The sequence below is a fragment of the Astatotilapia calliptera genome, chromosome 17, assembly GCF_900246225.1.
Source record: "Astatotilapia calliptera chromosome 17, fAstCal1.2, whole genome shotgun sequence".
Classification (NCBI taxonomy): Eukaryota; Metazoa; Chordata; class Actinopteri; order Cichliformes; family Cichlidae; genus Astatotilapia; species Astatotilapia calliptera.
Genome location: NC_039318.1, coordinates 32,269,358 through 32,296,821, shown reverse-complemented (window position 1 = coordinate 32,296,821; position 27,464 = coordinate 32,269,358). Strand labels below are relative to the sequence as shown.

The 27,464-nt window shown below is 41.0% G+C and overlaps 1 protein-coding gene across 4 annotated transcripts in view; it reads right to left on the bottom strand.

The window, feature by feature from the left end:
* Positions 1–27,464, bottom strand: part of dock4b (dedicator of cytokinesis 4b) — a 140,733-nt gene that overhangs the window by 63,361 nt on the left and 49,908 nt on the right. For all 4 annotated transcript variants that reach the window (XM_026147369.1, XM_026147372.1, XM_026147370.1 and 1 more), the window contains exons 8-13: positions 23,697–23,848; positions 15,959–16,040; positions 15,718–15,778; positions 15,474–15,606; positions 13,362–13,450; positions 2,189–2,314 (exon numbers count right to left, since the gene is read on the bottom strand). In XM_026147369.1, coding sequence (XP_026003154.1) covers positions 2,189–2,314; positions 13,362–13,450; positions 15,474–15,606; positions 15,718–15,778; positions 15,959–16,040; positions 23,697–23,848 — 643 coding nt within the window. The remainder of the gene's footprint in view (positions 1–2,188; positions 2,315–13,361; positions 13,451–15,473; positions 15,607–15,717; positions 15,779–15,958; positions 16,041–23,696; positions 23,849–27,464) is intronic.

Below are 27,464 nucleotides of genomic sequence, written 5' to 3'. Positions count from 1 at the left end.
CAGAAGCAAGGACAGCACATGAAACGATTCACAAACACAAATCGCACAAATGAATAAATAATGTACGTGTATTCAAATTGGAACAGAACCCTCACTCTTTCCTATTAATCAATCTATCCCAGGACATAAGCTTACGGTAACTGTGCATATTCATACTGTTTGGGAGCATAATCATTGTTCAGTATGACTTCAAGCTAAAAAATCTGACTTATAAACAACCCTGCAACAAATGCAGCCTTTTCTGTGCTTCTCATGTGCTGCAATCTGGGAAAATAATCTGAGGAAGAAATAATCTTTGTCTTTGTTATAACTGCAGCTGTTCAATGACTGCAGCCATTCATATACGGTTTCCTGTGGTGGGGGAGTATAAATGCAAAGTGTGCTGGGTAAGTAAGAAAAAAAATGTATGTGGTTTGACAAATAACTTCGGCAGGTTTCAGTGGTCGTGTCTATCATTAGAGTTAGCACTTATTATCTACTCTTAATCAGACCGCTACACTCTTCTTCTTCTTCATGATGATTTCGACTATATACATTCACCCCAACGTTATACATACAAGTATATGTACACACTCACACACATACACACAAAGAGCACAGGAAGGTCGACAGGAACACTTTTTTTTTTAATGTACAATGGGAAAAGGGGAAGTGGAGACGGTGGGGGGAGCAGCTGGACGGAGAAAAGAGTCTGTTTGTGTGTGACAAAGAAAATGAGAGGAAAGATCGCACACAAAACGTGGAATGAGAAATAAGAGGAAAAAGGAGGAAAGGCAGTCTCCTTTGCTCCTTTGCCCATGGGCAGACTTGCACAAGCAGAAAGGGTGAGAGCACTCAGCGTTAAGGGTTTGTACCGGTAGCCAGAAAAAGACAAAGGAGATGGTGTACATAAATCTTTGTTAGCGAGGCGCTGGGGGGGCCCACAGTATGTGGTTCCTCTATATCTGTGTGACCAGACAGCATATCTAGCTTTTTTAAGACATCAGCTTTTCTGTTGAAAAAGTCCCCTTATGTTCAGCTGCCTCAGAGAGCTAATTCAGCCAGTAGTTTCCTTCCCTACTTTTCCCCGGGCGTGTGTACATATAAACATGTGGCTGTGTATTTGGTACCCAGGCGATAAGACCCAATTCAGCTAAGCCCGAGGTGCATTTACAGAAGCAGCCAAGTGTCATCTCTCTACCTTTAACAGCATGATTCATCTTTGTGAGGGTGGAATTCAAATATCTCTCGATTCATGCAGTAGGCAGAGATGTTGGGTGTAAACACGACAACTATAATAAGAATAACTATAATAATTTTGAGACAGGCCAACAAATACAATACAAAACAGAGTACCAAAACAAAAAAAATATACTGTTAACAGTCTCAAGTCTGTCAGCTAAAACTTTATGTAACAAACATTGACGTATGATAGGACGCATTAGGTCTACCCACACCTGCTGGCTGTGCAATAGTTATTGGAACCCCGTATTTACAGACAATAAATATGTTTTTACCAATAGCAGCAGCAGTTTATGTGTGACAGAAAAAAACATTAGGAGGCGCAGGTGCTCAGTAAAAACCCCTCTGTCATAATAAGGTGGGGGCACTGTTCAAATCATCCAGCTATGGCCTGGCTGTCTGCTAAACAGCCTAATACTGTCTGATGACTCGGACATTGGTGTGTATATGACAGTCTACATACGTGTGAGCTCTGCTCTCGCTGTAATAAACTCTCGACCCCTTGCTCAATGCTAGCTTTGAGGGATTACAGCCACTCAACGTGAAAATAAAGAGTGTATGAATGGAACGACAGACGACCCTTCTGTCACCCGTGATCAGAAAAACAGCAATAAAACGAAATAAGAATAAAAACACAATTCTTAGTTAGTTTTGACTCAGCCGATAAGCAAAGCTACACAACAAATGGTTCATTGCACCCTGAGGGAAATGAGCGATTATATGAGAGACTGATGTGATGTGTCACATCAAATAAGCGCTTCTACTGACCCAAAGACAACGTGAAGTGAGTAATGGACACAGTTATCTTGCTTTATAGAGGTAAATTGCCCCCAACTGTAAATGTGCCCTTTTTAAATGACACAGCGCACTTATTTTTCCACAACACCATGACTATTAGTCCCCCGGCCCCACTTTGACAACAACTGCTTTGAGACCTACAAAGTAATGTTGGTTTGTGGTATCCTACCTGGCATGATGACATCAGAGAAGCCCAGTTTCCTGGTGATTGACACACCACGGGTGAAAAGGACCATGTACTCCCGTCTTAGTTGATCTATATCCCCATGGAGGAGCTGCAAAGCCACTGCCAGACCTAAAAATCAGAGAGTGATAACATTCATTAATGAAATATCATGTTCTCATCAATTTATCATCTCTTACCCCTCACCAAAGCTCAAAATATATAACAACCATATTCCAAACCATATACAGTTAGCAACTTTAAGGCTGGACGAAAATAGCACGTTCACAAGAGCACATCTCAAGTTTTATTCCAGCAGACTGGATTTGCAAACCATTACACCTGTCAGTGATGACACTTACATGTATAGAAAGCAAGCAGACACCCACACATATATAAACAAGTAATGCAAACAGTCTGCGAGTCACCCCGCAGCTCTTTTTTTATTAAGAGGAAATCCTACATGATGGCTGTCGTCTCAGTTCAATATCCTTATGCAATAACTCCAAATGTCAGCAGAGCTAAATTAAAGCGTCAGCTTGTATTTAGAGCTCAAAACGCATCGCCTTGATGTCTCTGCCTGTCCAGAGAAGCAGCTACATAAACAGCCTCACAGCAAGGGAATATGCAGGAGACGAGACGACGACAACAATTATTATTGTTGTGCGTGTTTCGGGGAAAGTTGGGAGGCAGTGGTGAAATGGTTCATTAGCTGTAAGAGGTTTGAGTCAATGAGAGTCAACAAAGAGACGTGACTTGTTTGCAAACTGGGTAGAGACACACTGGACTACACTACCTTACAGAAGCAGAGAAAAAGAAGAAGAAGTACAAGAGATGAATAGCACGTTGAAAGCATAAAATATGTATGTTGCGTCTGTGATAATGTTACCTGTAGAAAGTGCCTACGTGAAGCCTATTTAAACAGGTTCTAAAACGGTGTCTTCTGGGTAATTTTCAAAGGCCACATATGACAGTACAGCAAGGCAAAAGCTTTCAGCGTCAATGGTCAATGGTCAATGGTAACTTTATTGTCCCTGATGGGAAATTGATTCGCAGTATGTCAAAACAAACAACAAACATACAGCCAACACATCACGTACACTCATTAAAAAAATACTATAATATAATATAAGCCTGATAAAACAACCTAGATATTCCATCGAAAAAAGTGCAATGTGCAATGGCAACAACACTTACAATTTAGTGTTGTTAATTAAGATAATAGCACTAGGTACAAATGACAATTTGTGTCGCTTTGTCTTCACTGCAGTCATTTTATAACGACGACCTGATGGAAGCAGTTGAAAATCGTTAAAGAGAGGATGATCTGAACACAACAGGATAGAAGTTGCCTTCCTCAGCACCTGCCTGTTATAAAAGTCCACAAGCTGGACCTGAGACCTCCCTGAAATCTTGCCCGCCACTTTAACCAGATTGTTAAGTCTGGTCTTATTATCCATGGACATACTACCGTACCAAGCAATGATACAGAAAGTTAAAACAGATTCAATAAAACTTTTATAAAAGAGAGTCATCATTTCAGATGAAACATTAAAACCTCTCAACCTCCTTAAAAAGTGTAGCTGTTCTTTCGATATGTCAGTTCATTGTGCATTCTATTTTAACACAATTAAATTACTTACTATTTTCTAGTACTTTCAGCTCATTCTTACCTGAACAAACTTTAAAAATTAGTGTTCACCAGATTAGCATGCCTAGTGGTTCAGTCACGCTAGCGTAAAAATAGGACGATAACTTCCTTGTAACTAAGAACAATCAGTGGTTGCACCACAACTGCACTGAACTCTTTTTTTGCATTGGTAAACTGACTGTAGAGGCTGAGCATGCAACTCCTTTAACCTCCGTTGACCATTTTCAATCACACGTGTACAGGTCGCCTGGTGGGAAGCAACCTGCCTCCAAACAATTGCAGTCTGACGCAGATTGAGTGCAATCACTCTCAGACACACTGGAAATAACTGCCCTATAAATCATACATACAGACAGGTTGTTCACACATTGCAATCAATCCGAGTCCCAGTGGATTTATGCTTTAGTGTTAAATCTGTGCTGCAGGTACACTATAACCACAAACCATTCTGAAACCCTCCAATGTAACATGCACATGACATGCACCCTCCTAGAAACGTTTCCAAATGTCACCATCAGTGCAGTCACAAGTGGTGTTTGCCACTTGCACAGGCTACGTCGTAGGATCTATGCAGATTCTCTTCAAAAGTTTAATTCAGGTGTCGGACTGTGTTGACAATTGCAACTCACTGCAATGTGTCTCTTTCCAACCTTGTACTTAGCTGGTTATATTCTGGTTATACTCATAGATATAAAGCAAACTTGTCAAGCGACATTTTTATGTTAAACTGCCACGCTGCTGCAACTACGTCACTATTTGTGGAGAAATTTCTCAATTTGTGTTTCAAATCTCAGAAGTTTGGGTTCTATCTGAGATCTGAGTTTGGTTTTTAAACCCTTAGTTAAGCATTTGCATCTCACTTTTGCTCTATGTCACTGTGGACAAGCTGCAGAGCCACTGTCAGGCCTATAAATAAGATAATGATAGCATTCAATATAGGATTTCAGCATATTATAATATCATTGCATCATAATCCTGTTCCAAACAGTAAACAGTGAGCAATGTTGTATCGCTGAGATAACAGCGTAATCAAAAAGTGACAACCCATTTTATTACAGTAGACGAAACTTGTAAACCACATAACTAAAATGATACCAGAGATAAGTGACAGTTGCATGTATGAAAACCAAACAGTCACATACACACACATTTAAACAGGTCATCACTTGCATCCATTACTGTATCTTACTTTTGCTTTAGCTGTCTACCAAGTGTAACAGTGAGTTGGTGAATTTGTAGACAAAACCAGTCAGTGCTGTTACTACAGACGGGTATCAATACAAATATAGATTGCAGGAGTAATGCAACTTTTTCCCTTAAAATTCGCAGCTAAGCTGTTTCACACATGAACTTCACACAACCTTATTCAAAGTTGCGTGAAGTTCATCTGTGGCGCACATCACGAAGAGTCTACTTCCGATGCATTCGTGCTAGTGGAAATACAGGGTACGTTACAGGTCAAAGCACCGGAATATTAGCTGTGCTTTTGACCATCAGTGCAATCTACTGACTTTGTATCAGGAAGCAGTGAAATAGATAAATACTGCCTTCTATTTGTGTTCCCACATGTTCCTCTGTTGGCTGGCTTACTCGGGGCTGCAGAGCACATGTGAAAGGGGCTTTAGATTTTTCATTACAACTGAAAATTACTGTAATTGCTTTATTATTGTAAAACTGAACTCAAGTCAGTCTTAATTTCACTTCGACCAAGCATATTGTATTTTCCGCTTTGTATGTAACAACAACAACAACAACAACAAAACAAAACAAAACAAAACAAAAAAACATAGACCTATGTATAAATGCACAGCCTAGGGCACAATACAAAAGTTTGACGTAGACAGATCTTCTTTTCATTTGCTGAATGGACAAATCCTAAAACCCAGTCAGAGGTAACCACAAATGGTCAGTCAGCTTTCTTTGTTAACCTGGGCTTTTGATTCAGGCATGTTCATAAAAAAGAGGTTGTTTGACTCTTCTTCAGCACAAAAAGAACCTACTCATTTCAAACAGAGGGAACAGGTTGGGGAGACATATGAAGGTTCTGGCAAATTACAGCACAGGTCCTGAGCAAATGTGATGAATGTAGTTCAAATATGAATCTATTGCTAATCTCTCACATTATAGCTGCACATTAGAGCTTCAAACTCGATATGTTTAAAAATGATGCTAAACAAGACCAATCAGTTTTCATAATGAAGTTTAAAAAACAACAACAACAAAAATACTTGGCCAAGTGAAATTAACCAATTCATTAAAGATTTTCTGATATATAGATATATAGATATATACACATATACATATACATACACATACATATACATACACATATACACACATACATATACACACACATATATATATATATACACACACACACATACACACATATATATATATATACACACACATATACACATATATAATATATATGTATATATACATATATATTAGGTGTCGTTTGGTATATATACATATATATGTATATATACATATATATTAGGGGTGCAACGATACTCGTATCGATATTGAACCGTTCGATACAGTGCTTTCGGTTCGGTACGCATATGTATGAACAATACAAAATTTGTAATTTATTTTATCAACTTTCCTTCTGACGATGCTGTCTGTGTTGAATCTGCGTTCGACTACTCCGCCTAGGCTGCACTGTCAAGCGCAGATCCACTGAGCGCTCAACACAGACAGCATCGTCAGAAGGAAGAGTGCAGGGCAAGCTAGCCAGACAGAAGTTAAGCTCTCCTTGTAACATGGCAAATTGAACCTCCCCCACCCTCATTCAGATCTAGCGTTTGGAATTATTTTGGTTTTCATGTGACGTATGACTGAAGGTAAGCGCGTCATGGACTAAAGTAAAACAGTATGTTGGATGTGCCACGCAATGCTCAATTACATGGGTGGGAACTAGTGTGTTAGCGCAGTTAGCTCGTTAACTCGTTGGCCGTCTAAGCACGGGGCGATCAGGGGTAGCTCGTTAACGGAGATTTGCCGTGTTGTGGCGTTAACGTCATTTCAACGAGATTAACGCTGACAGCACTAGTGGGAACACAACGAATACGACTGCACATTTACACCGACATCATCCTAGTGCAAAGACAAGTGGAAGTAGACAAAAACAACACACATGCATGCTACAAACTTTACCCGAGTCATTTAGACAGCCGTTAGCACATGATTCTCCTTATGGGGACCTGATATGTTTAATATTGTAGCGAGCTCAGACAAGGAGGAGACGGAGGTGTCGTTTGGTCTTGCTTCCCGTTAGCTAGCCAGGGAGCACCGCCGTTTATTGACATCTGCAGAAGAACACTGCCGCTAGCTAACTGCTCAGCGCGGCAACCGCACAGCAACAACAACAACAACACACAGGGCGCCCTCTGACCCCGGAAGGACACACCGTCGCAGCGAGAGGGCGTCACCCGTCACTATGGCAACATAAACAAAACATAACTGTACAAACAGAACCCCGGACAGCCCTGACCCGCTACATAGCCCCCACCTAAGGGGTCAGTTGTCCCCGACGACCCCATTACCCCACACAAAGTCCTACAAATGTCCAGGTGCCTTCTTTTGGCGCACCGGCCGGTCACGACCGGCGGGGGAAAAGTCACTCGGGTCAGAACATGGGGTGCCACCATCATCCCACTTCTGACACCAATGTGGCGAGCTCAGACAAGGAGGAGACGGAGGTGTCGTTTAGTCTTTCTTCCCGTGAGCTAGCCAGGGAGCACAGCCGTTTATTGACATCTGCAAAAGAACACTGCCGCTAGCTAACTGCTCAGCGCGGCAACCGCACAGCAACAACAACAACAACACACAGGGCGCCCTCTGACCCCGGAAGGACACACCGTCGCAGCGAGAGGGCGTCACCCGTCACTATGGCAACATAAACAAAACATAACTGTACAAACAGAACCCCGAACAGCCCTGACCCGCTACAATATGCTGCTGAGAATATAGCCCAGAAGAAGCGTATAGTATAGCTTTTATTTTGGAAAGAGCCATTTCTCTGTAATAAACTCTCTCTCTCTCTCTCTCTATAGAGAGAGAGAGAGAGAGAGAGAGAGAGAGAGAGAGAGAGAGAGAGAGAGAGAGAGAGAGAGAGAGAGAGAGACTTGCTCTAGTGTTAGCGTTGTGCAGTAAGTTCATTTTACTTAATGCATGGAAATTCCTGACAGCATGTTATTGCAACTGCACAGCCTCATTCATGATCTTACTTACAACATAGTTATGGATACACTCTGTGTTTATACACCACTTTCCATTATATCATTACTTATTGTTAATCTCTGGCTCTCTTCCACAGTGTATCTTTTGTCCTGTCGCCCTCCCCTCATTCACAATGGTCCTGCAGATGGCTGCCCCTGCGGTCATTTGAGGGACCGGTATTCTTCCTATTAAAAGGGAGTTTTTCCTTCCCGCTGTCACCAAGTGGTCACTCATCAGTGGCTGTCTGATTGTTGGGGTTTTCTCTATATTATTGTAGTGTCTATGAGGACCTATGAGGCAACTGTTTTTGCGATTTGGCACTATATAAATAAAACCAGTTTGGTTTGAGAGGTCCGTATGCATAAACACACTACCCCAGAAAAAGATTCTTTATAGCTAGTATATAGCTAGCTATTTTAGTTCCCATATTGTTACCATGGTGATCTAGCCAGGTTGAAAGAGAGTGCCCTTCGTGACTTTGAATGCGCTGGCTTTAGGCTGTAAACCTCCCTGACCCATCAATCTCACTGCATAATACATTACTTGGTCTTCTGGTCAAAATAATTCAAAAATAATACAGTCCATCAATAGTGTGTTCATTGGGGCACAATGGCTTAGTCAGAAATGAAAAGGAGAGTCCTCTTTAGTTCAGGGGAGACCTTTTTTTTATCTTTTTCTTTTTTATACCCTAATCTGCCAAATCTGATTCAGTCTTGGGCTCATATAAACGAACACACACACAGTCAGGCTTTAAAGGCTATTGCGGGGCCAAATTACTATTCCTGAATGGTACACGTTGCTGAGTATAACAAAATCACTCTCAACCTTTGCTGCCCTCAGCCCACCGGACCTGCCTCTTCACAAAAAATTAAAAAAATAAATAAATAAATATAAAAAAGCTGCAAAAACAAAAACAGTTGAGTCGTCGCAGCCTCTTCTGTCACTGCCTACGCTCGCAGTGTGGAGGTGGGAGCTGAATTATCTACCTGACCTGACTCACACAGAGCCAGATTCTTATGAAATCCCTCTTACAGGTTACTGGGTACACGCAAACAAAATCTTTGTTCATCAGTACCCTCTCTTGTCTTTTGAATTCAATTACCCAAAAAGCACGGCCGACCCTGAAACACACGGGTAAAAAAATACTCATTAGGCTCTAGGAGAACAAAATAAGTCTCCAAGTCTTCCCGTCTCTCTTCCACTTTACTGCAGAAAACAGCCTGGTGTTCTTCTTATTTTTCGGGGCAGTGTATTCATCTTCCCCCTTGCTAATTGGCTGCTAATAAGAGACTTCTGGCATACTGCCAGTTCAGTTTTAAAGGAGAAAAACACAGTGAGACACAAATCATGATCCGCACACACACACACACACACACACACACACACACACACACACACACACACACACACACACACACATGGAATCGTGCACAAATATATAAACATGCACACAAATCCACATTATGTGTATCTCACTCTGCAGCACACTTGTTTTAATTGCCCTCCTGACACTAAGTGTAATAAACTGTAGTTCTTAAAGGGGATCTATTATGCTCATTTTCAACGCCGTGTTTTTACTGTCGTGCTTTCTAGAACAGTGGCTTCGCATGATCCTTACACCTTAACTTACACAAGGTTCATCCTCAGTTCATCCACTGTCAGAAAAGAAGCTGTTTTCCATCCTCTGCCTTTAATAAATCCTTCTTTTGATTGGTTGCCCCACATAAACAAAATGATTTTTACAGTATTAAAGGGATACCTTGTAAATGCTACTTGTAATAATGAGATTGTATTACTATTAGGGCTGGGTATCGTCACTGATTTCTAGAATCGCTTTGATTCCGATTCACAAGGCCCCGATTCGATCCACGATTCGATTCAATTCGATTCGATTCGATTCAATTCAATTTGAATCTGTGAAATTTTGCCTCAGACAGTCAGAAATATTATAATTCAGATCAGTACATTAACATATTTTTGTATCTATAAAAAGGAAGCTGACACTCGCAAGACTTTATCAAAGGTGTGAGCATCACAGCAGATGCCTTTGTGTCAAAGTAGCTGAAGATAAAACACAGAAAAACATGAAGGTGATTTTCCTGGCCTGGGATTTTATTAGAGACACAGCTAAGCGTTTTGCATAAATTTAAAAAGTTTAAATTTGTTCAGTAGCCTATTGAACGGCAGAAATTAGGTTTTCTTTTCGGAAGTAAGTAAAAGGGGAAAAAACAGCGGCCAACAGCGCTGTAAACAACGGTAGACTTGTGCGTAACAAGCAAGCGAATAATGAAGAAAACAGATTTTTAGACGGGAAACTGTTCTTGAAGTATACAGAGAGAGAGAGAGAGAGCTGTGCATGTAGTGTGATTTTATCATGGTGGAAGCAAAACAGCAAAAGTAAGAGGGAATTCATGACGATGTTTATGTGAAGCTTAGTTTGGATCTTCTTTTTCTTTTGCTTTTTCTTTTCGGTCAATATTGTTTGGAGAGCGATCAAACTAACAGCTCTAGAATGAGAGCAGGTACACGGATTCTGCACAAAGACGTAAACACAAAGCGCGGACCCACCGAAACATCAGAATCAGCGAGCTGTCGGCTTTCAGCCCCGACCGTGTCCGTGCCGTCGGGTGAGAAAGGCCACATCTCACTGATTCGCGCTTTGTGTTTACGTCTTTGTGCAGAATCCGTGTACCTGCTCTCATTTACTGTTTTAGCTGTTTGGTGGTTGTCGAAACTGAGATTCGGGCAAAATAAATTTATATTAAAAAAATCAATTCAGGATTTTAATGAATCGATATCACGTTATCCAAGCCAGAATCGATTTTAACCGATGAATCGATTATCAAAACCCACCTCTAATTACTATTACTTTAAACAATAAGCATGTTTGATATGGGCATTCATTAATGTAGCAGTATATATTTGACAGAAAATATTGAAAAGAACAACGGGTCCATGATAAATACAGCGTGACATTCCATAGCTCGTGTATGGTTGCTTTTACAGGGACACACTAAGAAGATGAAACATTCCCTCCAGTTTTCACATTTGTTGACGCAGCCTGGCACGCAACTCTGTTCTGTTATCTATTCTGCAATGTCGCTCCGCGGCAGAATAATTGCCTTCTGGGAGGAATTGACTTTTTAGATGAGGATATGCCCCAGTGAAATCTGTTGTGAGTGATGCTCTGTATAATTCTTTGAATGTAGAAGGAGCCCAGAAAGAAAGAAATCACTGCAACTGGACTGCTTCCTGGAATATGTTGTGTTACATTCAAAGTTGTTGCTCCACACATTAATATACTAAGTATACACTCGCTGGCTACTTTATTAGGTATATCTTTTTAACTGCTGTTAAAACCTGTCACCAGAGCATTAGTCTTAAAGGCAGGTGTGTGAGTGAAAGACATGCAATTACAGAGATAGTAGTTAAAAAGAGCACCATCTAAGTAAAGTAAATTAATATATGACACTTAATATCCAGAGCTCATTATCTTTAATACTTAAATTATTACCTCTATGTTGTGATTAAAGGGGTTTTTTCCCTCTTCTGTTTCATAAGATCAATGTCACAGTGAGTTAAGTGGCAGAAATGTAATTTTGGAACAAACAGACTTTAATTATGCATGCCAGCATTAAAAAAAAAAAGAAAAAACCCTGCAGCCCTCCTCTAATACCCTTTGAAAGAAAAAACACTGAGGCTAATCAGCCATCAGCCACAGCTCCATCAGTGTCTTCATCTGACAGCAATTCAACAGCTAATACTCAAGCGTTTGTGATAAACTTTGCACTGCAGCCAAAACAGGGGACTGAACTCTAAAATCATTCACTTGCACGTGCTTGTGTGAGTGCGTCTGTGTGCTTTGCATATTGCTGTCAAAAGAAAGCCTCGAGCAAACACTTACATGACGGATATGTTTTGAGAGAACCCTGCAAAGTCAGGCAACACGCTGTCTTCTGCCAGTAACAATGTGTTTACCAATGAGTGCGAATAATTGCCCCTGATTACAGAAAAAAGCAAAAGGTAAAGATGAAAATGTCACATTTATCCAGCAGGCATCAAGAAGCTTGTGCCGCATCTGCAGTGATAACTGCCAAAAGGTTGTGGAAGTTGAACAGCAACAATACAGAACATTATCAGTGCGCATAATCTGTTATTAAATCTGATCTCTGTGCGTGGCTGGGAGTTATCTATGATAATATGACCAGTCAGGAGAAGCAGGAGTAGTGAGTAGAAAATAAAAGCTGTTATAGAGATCAATATGAGATTAGAAAACCAAAGTAAGTAGCTAAAAGAATGAAATGCTTGCTCAATATTCATATTTTTGTACTAAGAGAAATTAAACAGTACTCATTTTAGAGGGACAACTTTTGTTGTTGGTGTTAAAAAATAAAAAAAATTAAATAAAAACACGGCTCGGATCATGCAGAAGGTGTTAAGTGATTTCGTGTCACAGCATCCTCTTCTCGCCTGTACGGGATTATTCTCACCTCGAGCAATTATTGGTTCTCTGAGGGCAGGTGGAATGGGGTGCTGACTCAGCAGATCGGATCTCGTTTCCATATTTCCATATATAACGTATAAGCAGGCGTTAGGAGATGGAAACACGCATAGTGTTTATTTTCACTGAGAAAGTAGCGGCCTCCTGGAGCTTCTCGGCTACATAACGGAAACTTCTGATGAGCAGTCCGTGACTGCCAAGAGCTGTTTGTACACACTGATGCAAGCAGCTGCAAATTAGCCAGCTCTGTTTAATTTGTGCTTATGCCCTCTTGCTTCACAGTTTGCACCCCTTTTCACGCTCCCCTCACTGTAATCAATCAACAAGTTTCTTCTTCAAGCAAAATGTAACTAGTATTAATCAGTATTAATCTAGAGTCCACCAAAGTATTGATCGCATTGCAGAGCGATCATGTTTTTGAAAGACTCAACATTCTCATTTTCCACCAACTTGTTGCTATGGGAGACCACTGATTCTGCTGATCAGCATGATGAAATTTGAGCTATTAATACAAACTAGCTGAATACATAGATTCCCTGCAGACACAGAAATGTAAGGACTAATCCACTCCCACAGAAAAGAACTTAACTCCCACATGATAGCTACTGAGAATGACCGGAAACTGAGTAATACATGGCAAGATGTGCAACTGCGCTGCTCATTTTGTCATCGGAACATGATGAACTTCACATGCAGTGCTGAACCCCTCCCACCCCTGTTGTCTGATGGCTTAAACCACCTACATGATTGTGTAGGTGTGAGAAATTAAAAGCAATGAGTTAAGCAAATGGGGTTCTCACCAGTGTTGGATCCAGACAAGTTGTACCTAGAATTGGCCTTTTTGATGATGTTCTCATGGATCTGGGACCATTCGCTCTCAGTGTTACACCTGGGACACACACAAAAAGAAAATTACTGCAGATTTGCACAAATGCTCCAGAAAGAGTCCGGTAAATATCCTTGAAAGTGAGTCAGGATTGATGGTGCTTAGGCCGAGCAAAACCAAAACTGCTGAATCCTACACTTCATATAACAAGAAGCATTTTTTGCATTAATTCTTCATTTGTGAAAAAGGCACACCTCTCTTTGAAACTCCATGAACCCACTCTGTAGAAAAAGCTTGCTGTTGGAAATTGATAGCATCATCACTGCTCTTCCCATCCAAGCCACAATGTTTGAAGTAACAAGTGCTTTTACCCTTGAAAAGCAGCAGAGTTTCTGTTACGCTGACCAACCACTTTCTTGAAATTCACTGTATATGTGACATGTGACCAAAAGCTGCTTTTTGTTGAGTGTATTTAACGCTTAACGGTGGCATGACAGAAAAAAAAAAATCAGCTTTTCAATGACGTCTTTTCTGGACTCAACTCACAAAACAATTGGGTCACAACTTTCATGCTAGTCCAACTAAAACCTGTTGTTGCCTCAGGTGTGAAGAAAGTGGCTGCATGTTCTTGTGAGCAAAGTACATTTGGCCAGTTACTCTGATGCTGCTATAATTTAGGTCAAACTACTATGTCAACAGATGCCTTTTCATCCCTGAGAGAATCACATAGACTTGACTGCAGTCATCTAAAGTGTAAAAGGACAGGTGCATAATTTTGTTGGTCCAGATTAATGTTCGTGTACTCAGACTACTACTTACCTAAAAGATTACTTGAATACGTTTCCCTTTTGCATTTATGTCCCATATTACATAATATTTTTAAAAAATATATTTTCTTAAATCCAAAATTATATGAATACTCTCAAGCACAGTCATAGTTAAATAAAATAAGACATATATGCAATCTAAACTCAGACATAAAAAATGAATCTTTACTCTGTCTTCTTGGAAGGCTTTATGGGTTTTTGTTCTCACGTGTTTTAAGTGTGCACTTTCAATCTGAAAGTTGAACCTTGAAATAAATCCGGTCTAGTACGCCCCATGCCCCTCCTTTAGTCTCACCCTTGTTCACCTGTATGTAAAAAATGTCAGCTGCCGTCAGCCTTCATTAACCCCTATCATGTAAACATGCTATCAAACTAAGTTAACAGTTCATCTGAATATTTTAATACAACTTCTGGGGGCTTCAGCCTTGTTGATAAGGTGCTTTGATAAAGGACTCCCACTCGCTTTTTCCCAGTAAAGCTTTTAATGCCTTACATTAGCTTAATAAATTACCCTTAAACACCACAGCTGGAGCTTCAGTGTTGCTGATTTTTAAAAGGCTGAATGGCAACTTTGAGACTTCCATGTTGTTCATCTGCTATAGATTGATTTTCAGCCCTGCCACTCTTTATTTTGTCCTGCACTTGTCCAGTTTCCATAAATTTTTTGAGGACACTGTGCATATCATGCAAAACCTTCAACTAATAGCTCTTAGGTAATCAACTTTTTGGAGCAAAAATACCTTTTTATGCTTTTCAAATTGTGTCATCTTTAGAATTTTTTGATTTAATTAAAGAAATGGGAGGAATTTTGTGTTCCTTTTTTTACTTTTTAAAGTAACAGTGAATAACAATCTAATTTAAAATTGGTTCTTTGCTAAATTTGTCTTCTATGCGTGGACAATACACTGATTCATCACTTGAATCAAGTGTTTGTTTGTTTTGGGGGTTTTTTTATGCCTGAATGATTCACAGGTAAGTATTATGTAGATTAACATACAAAAAAAACTTGGTGGTGTCTGTGCAATGCATCCATTTAGTCTATACATGTGGCTTGCTAACCAGTCTTGTGAGCAGTAAGTGAGAAATTAGCACTCCATCCTCACCTGCATATGTGATCACTTCTGCTTTCCAAAAACAAAAAAGTTTTGGAAAGAAAATGAATAAGGAAACGACACATCATGCTGAACAAAACTTTAGCACTGGTTCAGTGTTTAGAAGAAAGAAGAATTCCTAAATAATAGTTCTTTACAGTCACTTACGTATAAACCTTTAGCAGGTGGTCATCCTTAGAGTCAGCAGTAAGTAGATCGGCAATGCTGACAACAGCACAGCCAAACGGCCGCCTGTACTGTACGTTGCACTGGTTCTTCTTCTCTCCTGCTCCCATCCTCCCTGCACAGACACACAAAGGTATCCACGGTAAGAACAGTATGAAAATGAAAGAGATTTTTAAGAACGTGAGTAGTACTCAGGAGAATAAAGAAGAAATATCACTACTCCTACCTATTCTTATGATGTGCACAACGATGTAGACATCTTTTCGTAGATCACTGCTTCCCAAATCCTGACAAACGATGCAGGAAAACATATTTAAGCGTCCGATCCAATTACTGTGAACAAGCTGAAGAGCACTGACACTGCTTTTATTTTTCAGCATAACAGTGCATGAGTTAAGTTAGCTTTAAATAGCCTTAAATTGCTCCCAGTAAATCTTTTTTAACAAAATTCCGTGTTAACTACTCACCACAAATAGCGTGCATTGTCTTTCTGTCTTCTCTGGTGACTTGGGCAGCCCGCTCTTATTCAACCTTACAAAGAACCTTTCACTGTACAAGTAAGTGGACAGACAGAGACAGGGAACACACACAGAGATAAATGTGGTCAGGAGTGATGGCTGAGTGTCACAGTAAACAACAGTATCCAAGTTTTTGCTAACAGAAACAGAATAAAGATTAGACACTATGTCAAAAAATGTCAAGTGCAGAACAGTGGGCACTGGAGAAATCACTTCAAAGTTCAAACTTCACACTGAAGCTGCGTGAAACAGAATATGAGGCGGGAAAAGGGAAAAGAAAAACAGGCAGAAAGGGTTCAGAGGCAGAGGGATAGAGGTTTAGGAGAAAGATGCTGAAGAAAATCCCCAAAACAGAATGCCTGTAAAATATCTAACAAGAACATTCACATGTGGCTGAATGAAAGTGCTTTGCTGCATATTATGGATTATCTCTGACACATTTAAAGACAGTTACTAGGCTTTCATCAAAAAATCATAACTCAATCATAACTGCCAGACTAGATGGCATAAAACTTCTGGCTGTCACAGGGCTGTGCTGAGGACCAAGAGAGAAAAAGAAAACTTGTGAAAAACACTGTATATAGAATTTATACTATTTCAGGTTATAAAGCTCCTGCAATGCCCTTATCTCTTATGTGCATTTGTGGTGAGGAGCTCAGTCTTTTTTACAGGGCTCAGAGTAGAGACCTATTGAAAGGAGCCAGTTGATGTGGTTGGGATGCCTGAGCAGAATGCCTCCTATGTGCCTTATAGGTGAGGAGTCCAGGTCATGGCCCAGGATATGTTGGCGAGACAACACCTCTAAGTGTGCTTGGGAGAGGGCAGCTCTGCTAGTCTGCTCCCATAACCTGATAGATAGATGGATGATGTTAAAATCTGGCATATAGCCAAGAACTAAGAGGTAAAAAAAAAAAGGTGAAATTTGAAGGTCACTACGACCTTTCACGGAATTCTCATCACTGCCAAGTCTTGGGAACACCCACAGGGAATTCCGTTACATCTGGCCACAAACTCAAACTCAAACTCATAGAACGAACTTTTTCGCGGTCAAATGTTTCTTGGCGACCTTACGTCTGTCTATGGACATTTATACGCCATTGATGATTAAATCAAACTTTCCCAACATCTAATCATTTCAACTTTTAATCAGAGCGAACCCTTGGGCCAAAGCTGAAGAAATCCCCTCAAGGAATTCGTGAGATATCTCTCACAGTGGAACACGAACTCTGCATAACCAAAAAATTGCCTCATAATCTGGAATGAACCGTCTCCGAGTCTTGCCTCAAATGCCCCTCACGCCCATTTCTGTTCAGGCGGGAAATTAAGTGAATGTCACGCAAAAAGACAGAAAGGACAGACACTGATCGCCTTTTCATTCTCTTTGTACTTTGTCCTTTATATCTCGTATACACTGTGTAAAAGAGGCAGCGGAGGCATCCTACTGGGCCCCTCTCATCCTGGCAGGCGAGCTGAGGGCTAATCCAGTTAGGTGACTTTCACAGTCCTCCGATAAGCAGAGAGAAAACCTTGTAATGCACCCACGCCTGACAATGAGCCAAGTCATTGGCACGGCTAGCAGAGCACGCTACAGTAGGCTCATTCAAACGAGAGCAGAACACGCCACAAAAGATCACATATAGCTTGACCGCAGTGCATACAAATACGATCGATTGGGATGTTTTGTAACTGTCAGAGGTATTAAAAGCTCCTGCTACAAGCTCAAAATTGTTTGGGCTCTGCAGTGATGTAAATAAGAGGCAGCTTCTCTTACTGTAATTCTGTGTTTTGTATATGTAGGGCAGTGGGTGCTCTTGTTTGAGTTAATTAGGCTTCTGATTATTAATTATACAAATGCTTATGATTTTTTATAAATGTATTCCTTCAGTAAAGTTTTCCTTTTCTCAGCCATACTGGAAGGAACCAGTTGAGGACCAATTTGATTTGAATGCAGTTGTTCCTCATTAGCTGCCCTCTGTAACTTTCCAGGCCATTTATCCGGCCATATGGAGACAGATTCCTATGCATTAGACATGAGACTTTGCGCCCGCTTTTCCTAATTAGTGCTCTATTGTTGAAACCCCAAATGCCAATTAACAGCCACTCCTGCAAACACAGACTCAAACAAGGTCTCCCTTCTTTTCAACACCCTTCCCTCGCCACCAGCTCACAGCCTCGCAGCTGCAGCGTGTTGATCGCCCGAGCCAAGGGGACCAACATCCCCCAGTGGGACCTTATCTCCCTCTATCACCACTCACATTAACATAACGTAAATGGCCGATTTCCCTCCCTTCTGGGCTCTTGCTGTTCCCCCTCCTAATATCGATGATGGCATTAGGAGCTGTGCGCTCTTCCAATGAGCGGACGGCTGGAAGGGGAGGGGGGTGTTCCAACTGAGGTGTTAACTGCTAAATAAATGAACTGTCACCACCTTGTAAGTTGGTACTAAATAAATAAATACATCAAAATATACGTTTTAAAAGCCCGACAACAAAGGAGAAGAGGAAAGCTTAGACCTTAAGTAATCTAAACACTGAATAGCAAGTGGCGCTGAGAAATCATGAAAGGGCACATTGAAAACACTCAAGAGCAAATAATATTATTGCGATTTTTAGCATTTTGCGACGTGCCGGAATGACATAAATTGTGATTTATTGCGGATTATACTTTGTCAGTATAGGTTTTATCCAAAAGGATAAACCTATCTCACTTGATCATACCAGCACTGTCCCTAAAACCTGCCATAAATGTTGCCATAAGACAGAGTCAGTCTGATATCAGTCTGCGATTAAATGAGGTCAACTTGGCAGTTGCATGCAGTCTGTTTCAGGCAATTAATTGTTGCAGCAAATAACTGTGAGAAATCTAAAAATCACATATCTGTTGCTTTTACATTACATTTGCACTCAACAACATCCTGTTCTATAGGAATATAACCAGAGTACAACCGGCCAGCTGAGTCAAGTCCCCTCATGCTCATCCACAAAGAATCATTCAGACTGATGGCAACATGTTGGCGATCTGTCATTTCTAAATTAGAGAGGAATCTCTCTGAGAGTGATTGCAATCAGTCCAGGTCCAGATGACTGCTTACAGAAAGGCTGCCTCCGATCAGCTGACCTTTGCAACTGCTTTGTAATCAAAGTGGTTGTAAGTGTGCAACATCCTCAAGCTCTGGGCAACCATTTAATCACCACAAGTTACAATTGGCCCTATTTTTACTGTGACTGAGCCACCAGCTTGCTCTGAATTAGGGGGTAGCTTTGTCAAGCTAAGTATGTCCAGTGTCGGATGTTTTCAGCTGAGCTGATTTAATAAAAGTTTGTTCTGCTAACATTGTCTCAGGCCGGGAACAACATCGGAGATCTCTGTCCAGAAGAGCGCAGTCCTAGGAACAGCTAAGATACTGCGCAGGACCCTCAAGCTCCCAGGCCTCTGGTAGAGGACCCGAGCTTGAAGGATTAACCATATATATATATTTGGACAGTCTCGGTCGTTGTGTCCTTGGGCAAGACACTTCACCCGTTGCCTACTGGTGGTGGTCAGAGGGCCCGGTGGCGCCAGTGTTCGGCAGCCTCGCCTCTGTCAGTGCGCCCCAGGGTGGCTGTGGCTACAATGTAGCTTGCCATCACCAGTGTGTGAATGTGTGTGTGAATGGGTGGATGACTGGATGTGTAAAGCGCTTTGGGGTCCTTAGGGACTAGAAAAGCACTATATAAATACAGGCCATTTACCATTTATATAAGTAAAATTCAACTTCTGAGGAGCGAAATATGAGCGTATAAGACGGTTTGTGATGTGCGATCTTGGTGTCGAACAGCATCAGAACCCACAGCATGGGCCGTGAGCGCAGTACAGTACAACGCAGTGTGTGCGTGTGCGTGTGCGTGCGTGTCCTTCTGGAAAGCCTGACAAGGAGTCTGTACTGAACACAAAGAAGCTGCCATGGTGCACAGGGGATGATGGTGTTGGCGTGGTATTGAGACAACGGGTCAGACCCCCCCATCTGGTCTCGCGTGCGTGCACGCGCACGCACACACACACACACACACACACACACACACACACACACACACACACACAAACCACCAGCACAGAGGGAAGCAGCAAAATGGCTCTCTGCCAGCCAGATTGTGTAAATGAGTGCGTCTCTGTTTATGCATGTGACCAGACAGTGAGAGACACGTTGGCGAGCTGCCACTGCGAGATTTTCCTAAAAGACAACTGATGCAAGCAAATGCACTTGCAGACGTAGAAAATTAGAAGCATAAAGGCACTGTGGTCGAAGCCTCTGACTGCCTTTATCCCTCAAAATTGCAAGAAAACCCAAATTGTTGATTTAGGCAACAACATAAGTGGTTATGAGAAAAATATAGCTTTGTCTGTGTCCTCTCTTGCTGGGTTGAGTTTGGATAAATTCACATTTCATTTGTGATGCATCATGAATTCCGAAGCTGCTGTTAAGTATATAATTTCAGCATTACTGAAGTGGACTTTACTCTACTCCAGAAAATGGATTTTTAATCCACTTCAAATATATATTTAAGCTTAGCGAGTGTAATTACTCATGCTCAGCTAAGGCACTCAGTCTTTCAAAGAAGCAAGAAGATTGAAAGAAAAGAGGAAAAAAATGATGACATAAAAAGAGTGACAGTTTAAAAGAAAGAACAAAAGGGCTTCAAGTGGAACATGATACGATGGCGCTGAAGACTAATTACCCACTTCACGACAAAAAAGTACCCACTTTCACTCTGAAAAAAACCTTAATTATTACTAAGCCATATATTTTACAGGGACACTAAAATTTTAAGAAATACAAGCGGTAGTAAAGTAAAATTAATTTAAAGCTATATTTTACTTAGATACAGATTTTAAGCTGGACCCTTCCTGAACCAACCCTCACATTTATCCAGGCCCAGGACCAGCACTAGGAATACGCTACCTTGTGAAACCCTGAGGGGGAATCGAACCAGGGATCTTTCACATGTAAGCTTAACATGTTAACCAGTACCAAAGCTTATATTTTGCAATAGTGAATTTTGATGTCCAGCAACCTGGAAAGAGGAGAACAAGAATGTGTTCTTCTATATTCATTTGAGGAACATTTCTTGGTAGTAATGGTCCTTATGCTTTCAGTGAGTAACATGTCTGGACTGCAGGCAGCCCACTTTAGCACACATAGACATTTACCTCCTGTTGTAATACACAAGTGCAGAACGTGTCTTAGCATTATCTTACTGAAATAAGCAAAGGTTCACCCGTGAAAAACATGCCAACTGGAGCATATACACTGCTCCAAAACATGTACGTGTTTTTCAGCATTAATGTGTCCTTCACAGATGCACGCGTTACTTTATTAAATCCCCCCTCATCTCGCTAAAGTTGTTGACTTTAAAAGTGTGTGCTGATAACAAACCACATGATATTATAGCTGTTTAGCCCACTGGTCAGACCACAGCACAGGTTTTCACTTTTCCTTTGAGACAAGCCCACAGAAGGTGGTCAGTTTCATGGGTCTTGTTTATTTATTTTTTTATTTTGACTCGCTTTTGTGGATGCAGTGACAAACTGTGTTCACTGACAATGGTCTGTATTTGTATAGCGCTTTACTTGGTTTTAAGGACCCCAAAGCGCTTTACACTATACACAATCAACCACCCATTCACACACTGGTGATGGCAAGCTACATTGTAGCCACAGCCACCCTGGGGTGCACTGACAGAGGCGAGGCTGCCGGACACTGGCGCCACCGGGACCTCTGACCACCACCAGGAGGCAACGGGTGAAGTGTCTTGCACGAGGACACAACGACCAAGACTGTCGGAGTCGGGGCTCGAACCGGCCCAAGACAAATGCCCAACTCTTGGGCCACGATCACCCCAATGGCTCTTCCCGATCTGATACTGGGTTTTGGCCTTGTCCCTTGCACACCGATTTCTCTGGATACTCTCTGGATACTGAACTGATGCAAGCTTGGTTTGCCCTTACCCAGTTATTATGAATCAAAGTTTCAGCCAGTATTTTTTTTTTTAAGAATTTAATTTGTCGTTTTGTTGCTCCTGTCCACAACTTAGAAACTAGTTGAAAATGTGTATTCTCTATACAAACACAATAACATCTTTCAGTTCAAAATTTCAATGGTTTACTCAGCATCCCAGCCTGTGACAGACTGATGACCTGTCCAGGGTGTACCACGCGCTGTAACTCTATGACAGTTATAGCCCTATTTTTCTCTCAGATTAATAACATCATTGCAACCAAACAAAATGGCAAACTTGTAAAAAAGAAAAGATAGCGCCTTCCTTCTTTTGTGCTATAATTCTTCAGGAACGGTGGAAACCGCAGCTATTTTCATGTAAAGTTTAAAGAAACTTGCCAGCAATATGGATGAATCATAAATTGGATTACAATAGAAACTGAAGTAGGGCTACTGGATAATAATAGAGAGTAATAATTAAAAAAAAAAAAAAAAAAAAGAGTCCCATCAACACCATTCTAATTCCTCTGATGTGACCCTGCGGGGCGGAGAGTATTCTCACACAAGCACGACTTATCAAAAGAAGTTTCGGTGCTGCTGTGCTCATTTTTCAACCCACTCGCTTTTCTTTTGCCTGACAAATTCACTCGTTTGTGACATGAAACAAAATTTCTTCACTTTGAACTTTGAAACCAGGGAGTTTCAACACAGTCTTCCTGTCAGGAGAACAGTGAGGTATCTGCTGGTGTGTAAGCATGTATGCAAGTAACACATGCAACCTCCCAGGGCACCAGGACCAGCTTTCACATGGACATTTTTTTCCTAAAAATAAATAAAGAAATAAAATAACATGGCCTTGTCCAATTTTGTGTGTTCAAGTGCACTTTAATAACCTGCTTCATTTAATAAATCTTCATGAATATAATTAAGAGCAGTCCAAGGGGAGCCATTTGGCACAGGGCGTTCACAATCAACAGAGCAGCTCATTTGCATTTCGCTCTCCCACAGGATTTAATGCCATAAACCATACAACCTTAAGAACAAGCAAGGAACTGTTTTCCTGCGGCCTACAATCCAAGAAAACAACATACAAGCTGATAAATCAAGCTGCTTGGTCTAAAAACACACTGTAAAGACCAAAAATAAATAAATCATAACATGTCACAGTGATGGAAACCATCACTTCATCACATCACTCAGAAAGTTTTGGTTTGAGTTCAAATGTACAAGTATCCAATTTCCACCGATACAATGGCGTTAAATGAAACTGGCATTCTAGTTCTCAACATGCTAAAACAACAAAAAAGAGGAAGAAAAAATGCTAAATAAATAAATTAAATAAAAATTAAATAATGTCTCTTTGTAGACTTGTGGTTAGGCGACCTGGTAAAAATGACACGGTCTATATTCACCAAACATAAGCACGCAACAACCTAAATTTAGCTAATGAGCTAACAGTTTGGCTAATGGCAAGACATACATCCTGTAATGCTGGGCCTCTCGTCATGGTAAGAATGACACTTTTCCCTTTACACTTAGTTCAGCCATTAAAGATAATGCAACCATCTCTAAACTTCATTTTTCCAAAACTGGGCAACTTGTACAAAAACAATCTAGCTACACAAACAGCACTACAGGCTAGATGGAAAAATATTTGATTTTTGAAAAGGCCCAATTAGAATCATAAAGGCGTATTGCCTGTAAAGTCTCTACCTGAGTGGCCGGTTCTCCCGTCCATCGTAAATGTGAAAGAAGACTTCCAGCTCCTCCCCCAGATTAGCGCTCATTAGACTCTTTACGTGGACAAACAGATGATGGGTGCTAGCAGGGGTGGATGTCTCCTTCTTACGATGTCGGTGTTCCATCTGCAGGCGAGAGAAGAAAATCAGCACAAGCAGATTTCTCTATATAAAGGAAACCGTTATATATTACGTTTTAGCTGTAATTATGCAAACTGGGAAAAATTCAAATAAACAAGAAAACAACTTGAAACAAGAACAGCTGCAGTTGAAATACAGAGTTATAGAGGTGGATGCAAAGAAGGTTAAAAACTCATAACCTCTCAAATCAAAGCTGCTGTATTAGTGATGAATTCAATAACAGGTAATATTCCCCTGAGGCTTCTCACTGTAGGCAGAAGGACTGATTTGAATTTGCATATATTTGAAGAGCAGAAAGATATAGATGTTGATATACATCAGGCTAATATGGGATGTAATACTGCAGGCTGGCAGCTCAGAGGCTAAAATGTGGGAGTTGAAGCTGCACTGTCTGGCTCTTTCTTTGTTGCTGCCTTTATGCCAATACATCAACTCAGCACCTTGCCGAGCATTTAAAGTGATGTGCAAAACTCTTGAGCCACCCCTCATTACGTTACATTTTTCTTTTAAAGAACCACGCTCATTTCTTGTGATGTATCTGGTACTTTAGTTGATTCATCTACTGTTTGCCGAAGCTTCATCAGGAATGACCTCTTGGCTTCTCAGTGGAAGGCTGGCTGTCAAGAAGCCATTCTTAAAGAAGGCAATATGTATGGAAAAGGTCAGGAGGGAGCCTCTACAGGCATCTGTAAAACACGGTAGAAGCTATGTCAAGGTTTGGGGCTGATTTTCAGCCAGTGCTGTTAGGTTTTTGTCAAAATTGATGGAATTATGATTGCAAAAAAGTACTCTCAGATTTAGTTCCACCATGCTGTATCATCTGGAAGGCGTTTGAACTTTGTAATGTCCTCTCCAGGTAAGAAACCTTGAGAACTATACCTGAAGACTACTTTAATTACAAAAGCAGACTGAGAATTCAGTCTGTGTATACAAAATACGGACTTTCAAGCTTGTTAAAGTCTATAAATTTGGATTTTCCCTTATATGTTGTATGTGGGGCAGGGATAGCTCAGTAGGTAGAGTGGTGGCCCCATGATCGGAAGGTCGGGGGTTCGACTCCACTGAACGGCTACCCTGAGGTACCCCTGAGCAAGGTACCGTCCCTACACACTGCTCCCCGGGCGCTGCACTGGTGGCTGCCCACTGCTTCACTGGGTGAATGGGTTAAATGCAGAGGAACTATTTCCCTATGGGGACTAACACGCACACTTTACACACTTTACACTTTCTATGCATGTCTGCCTGTTTCAGTAAATGGCAACAACATGGGCAAGACATCCGCACAACACTTTATCTTTAAGGAGGCCAAATCGGGGGGTTTTTGACAGAAAGAAGCAGAAAGCAACATCTTAAACATTGCGATTCACACAAACGTTTAAAAAAAAAAAAAGTCTAATAGTTCAGCACAATTACAGAGCTCAGTGCTTTAGTGGTGGATGATATTACTTGCCATATTACATCAATCTGTACCAAAAAGATCAATAAGGCCTCATACAGGATGGTATGGTGTGTGTACACACATTAGAGCTCTGTTTATAAAAGGTTCATCATAATCTGCTGTCAACAGCCAAAAATACACACGCGCACAACACACACATACACACAAATATACACAAAGCACCAGATGGCCAATAGAGCCACTGCCAAATTTGGCCTCGCATCCACTTCTGTTGTAAAACATAAGAAAATCGGAAGGAAGGGAGCAAGAGATGGGGATCAGGACAGAGGAAAGGGAAACGGATAAAGACAATGCAAGAACTGAGTGTAGTAAAGCTTCACCACAAAACAACACACACACAGTATATTAATAGTGAATATAATATGTTTTACAGGATTATAATGATGGTTTGGTTGTCAAATTTAAATAGTGTTGCATTGTACAGCATAGGTGACTTTGTTGAAATGCACTTGTTGGCGCAACATTTCAAGCTCAAGGAATTATGAAGCTGCGTACCAGGCAACAAATAATCTTACTAAAACAAACTAAAACACACTTGTCATGTCTTAATTCAAGGTATTAACGGATACTGTCGCATTCACAGTTAGTTACCCTATGTGCAAATGTAGTCAGAAGTTCCATTTATGGCTTCAGTCACCCACCCACCCACACGAATAATCATGCTCTCTCTGGCCGAGAGACAGGTCAGTGACCTCCTGGCAACTCTGGTTGCTAGGGTAAAACGTGTGTTGCTCGCAGTTGCTACAGTGGGTGAGGTTGGTCACAAAGAGGATGCTGTACCAAAAACCTCCTCATGATTGCTTCAGTTGCTAGCAGATTGCTAAAGTAGCCTTTAGTTTGCATGGAAGACACTGACCCGCCAAAACACCCTCCTCAGCTATTAGCAAAGCGGCTATGAAACTGAAAAAGTTCAAAAGCTAACAAACCAAAGTTAAAAAGAGAATGTGTCACTCCAGCCACCACGTGTCAAGATTCACTCAAGTTTCGCTACCACTTTGCATTACAGGTCACAAGACCTGTAATGTTTTTCCCTGCAGCCAGACAGATTAGCTCAACTTTACAAAAACCTGTCTGCAGAGATGATGATTTGCATACTAAAGTGAAAAATTGTGAGATTAAGAAACAAGTTCTCTAAATGTGCTGAAAAACCATGCTACAAATCCTTTTACCTTTGCAGTTTCTGTCAAAACTATAAAAACACTTTTGTTTTTGTGCGAGATCCCCGAAAAGAAACAGAGAAACAGAATTATCTAACAGCAAGACAAACTACTCCCAGCAGGGCTGAACTCCTGGTTCTGACGTAAAATTACTAGGTCTGAGGAAGGCCTAATTTATACTGTGGGATTTTATTACGAGGTTATTTTCAGTGTGTCATTTCAGCCAGCAGCCCGGCGGGAACAGTGTGTGGTTTTGTGACAGCTTCAGCATGACTAGACACAAAGCATAGACATGACAGGCTGGCAGCCTGACTGGCAACACACAATGGTGTGGTCAACAAGGAGAGGCTGAGAGGTAGCTGAACAGAGAACGAGAACATGACCGTGTGTGTGCCAGCCAAACTGTCCTACAGACTGTCAAACGACAAGGAAATTCTAGAGGAGACAGGTCAAACTGAGGCCACAAATTTGTAGCTGTTCTTTCTGTCCCTTTCTACATTAATGTTTAAGCCTCCTTTCATCCCTCTTTTAAACTCAAGGATTAAAGTCGTGCAGGAAGTTAAAGATCTGTATGAAGGCTTGTCTCTCTTTAGTGATAAGCTGAACCATAAGAAGAAATATTACAACCACATGTCCAGGGCAAAGAGCTGAGCTATGATCTATTACTACAGAGGGAGCTTCCACTGTTAATGAAGTCATCACTGGGGGATCTAAACTCGGGTCTTCTCTGCTTACGCTCTGAGCTCAGTCCCAGAGGAAAACAATGGAAAGCCTAAAGCTGATTAGTCTTTGCTCTACACATGACTCGCATGAGCTAATTAGACATAAAGGGTTTTTTTTCTCACTTTAAAGCTACAACCAAATATAATGCTTCAACAAGTGTCTGTTTAAAGGATTTAAGTCCAATAAAAATCTGGTCCTCCATCTCCACAAATATTTAGTTTTGATGCATTTTTGTCGTATTGTTTTACAAAGTAGGGGTTTT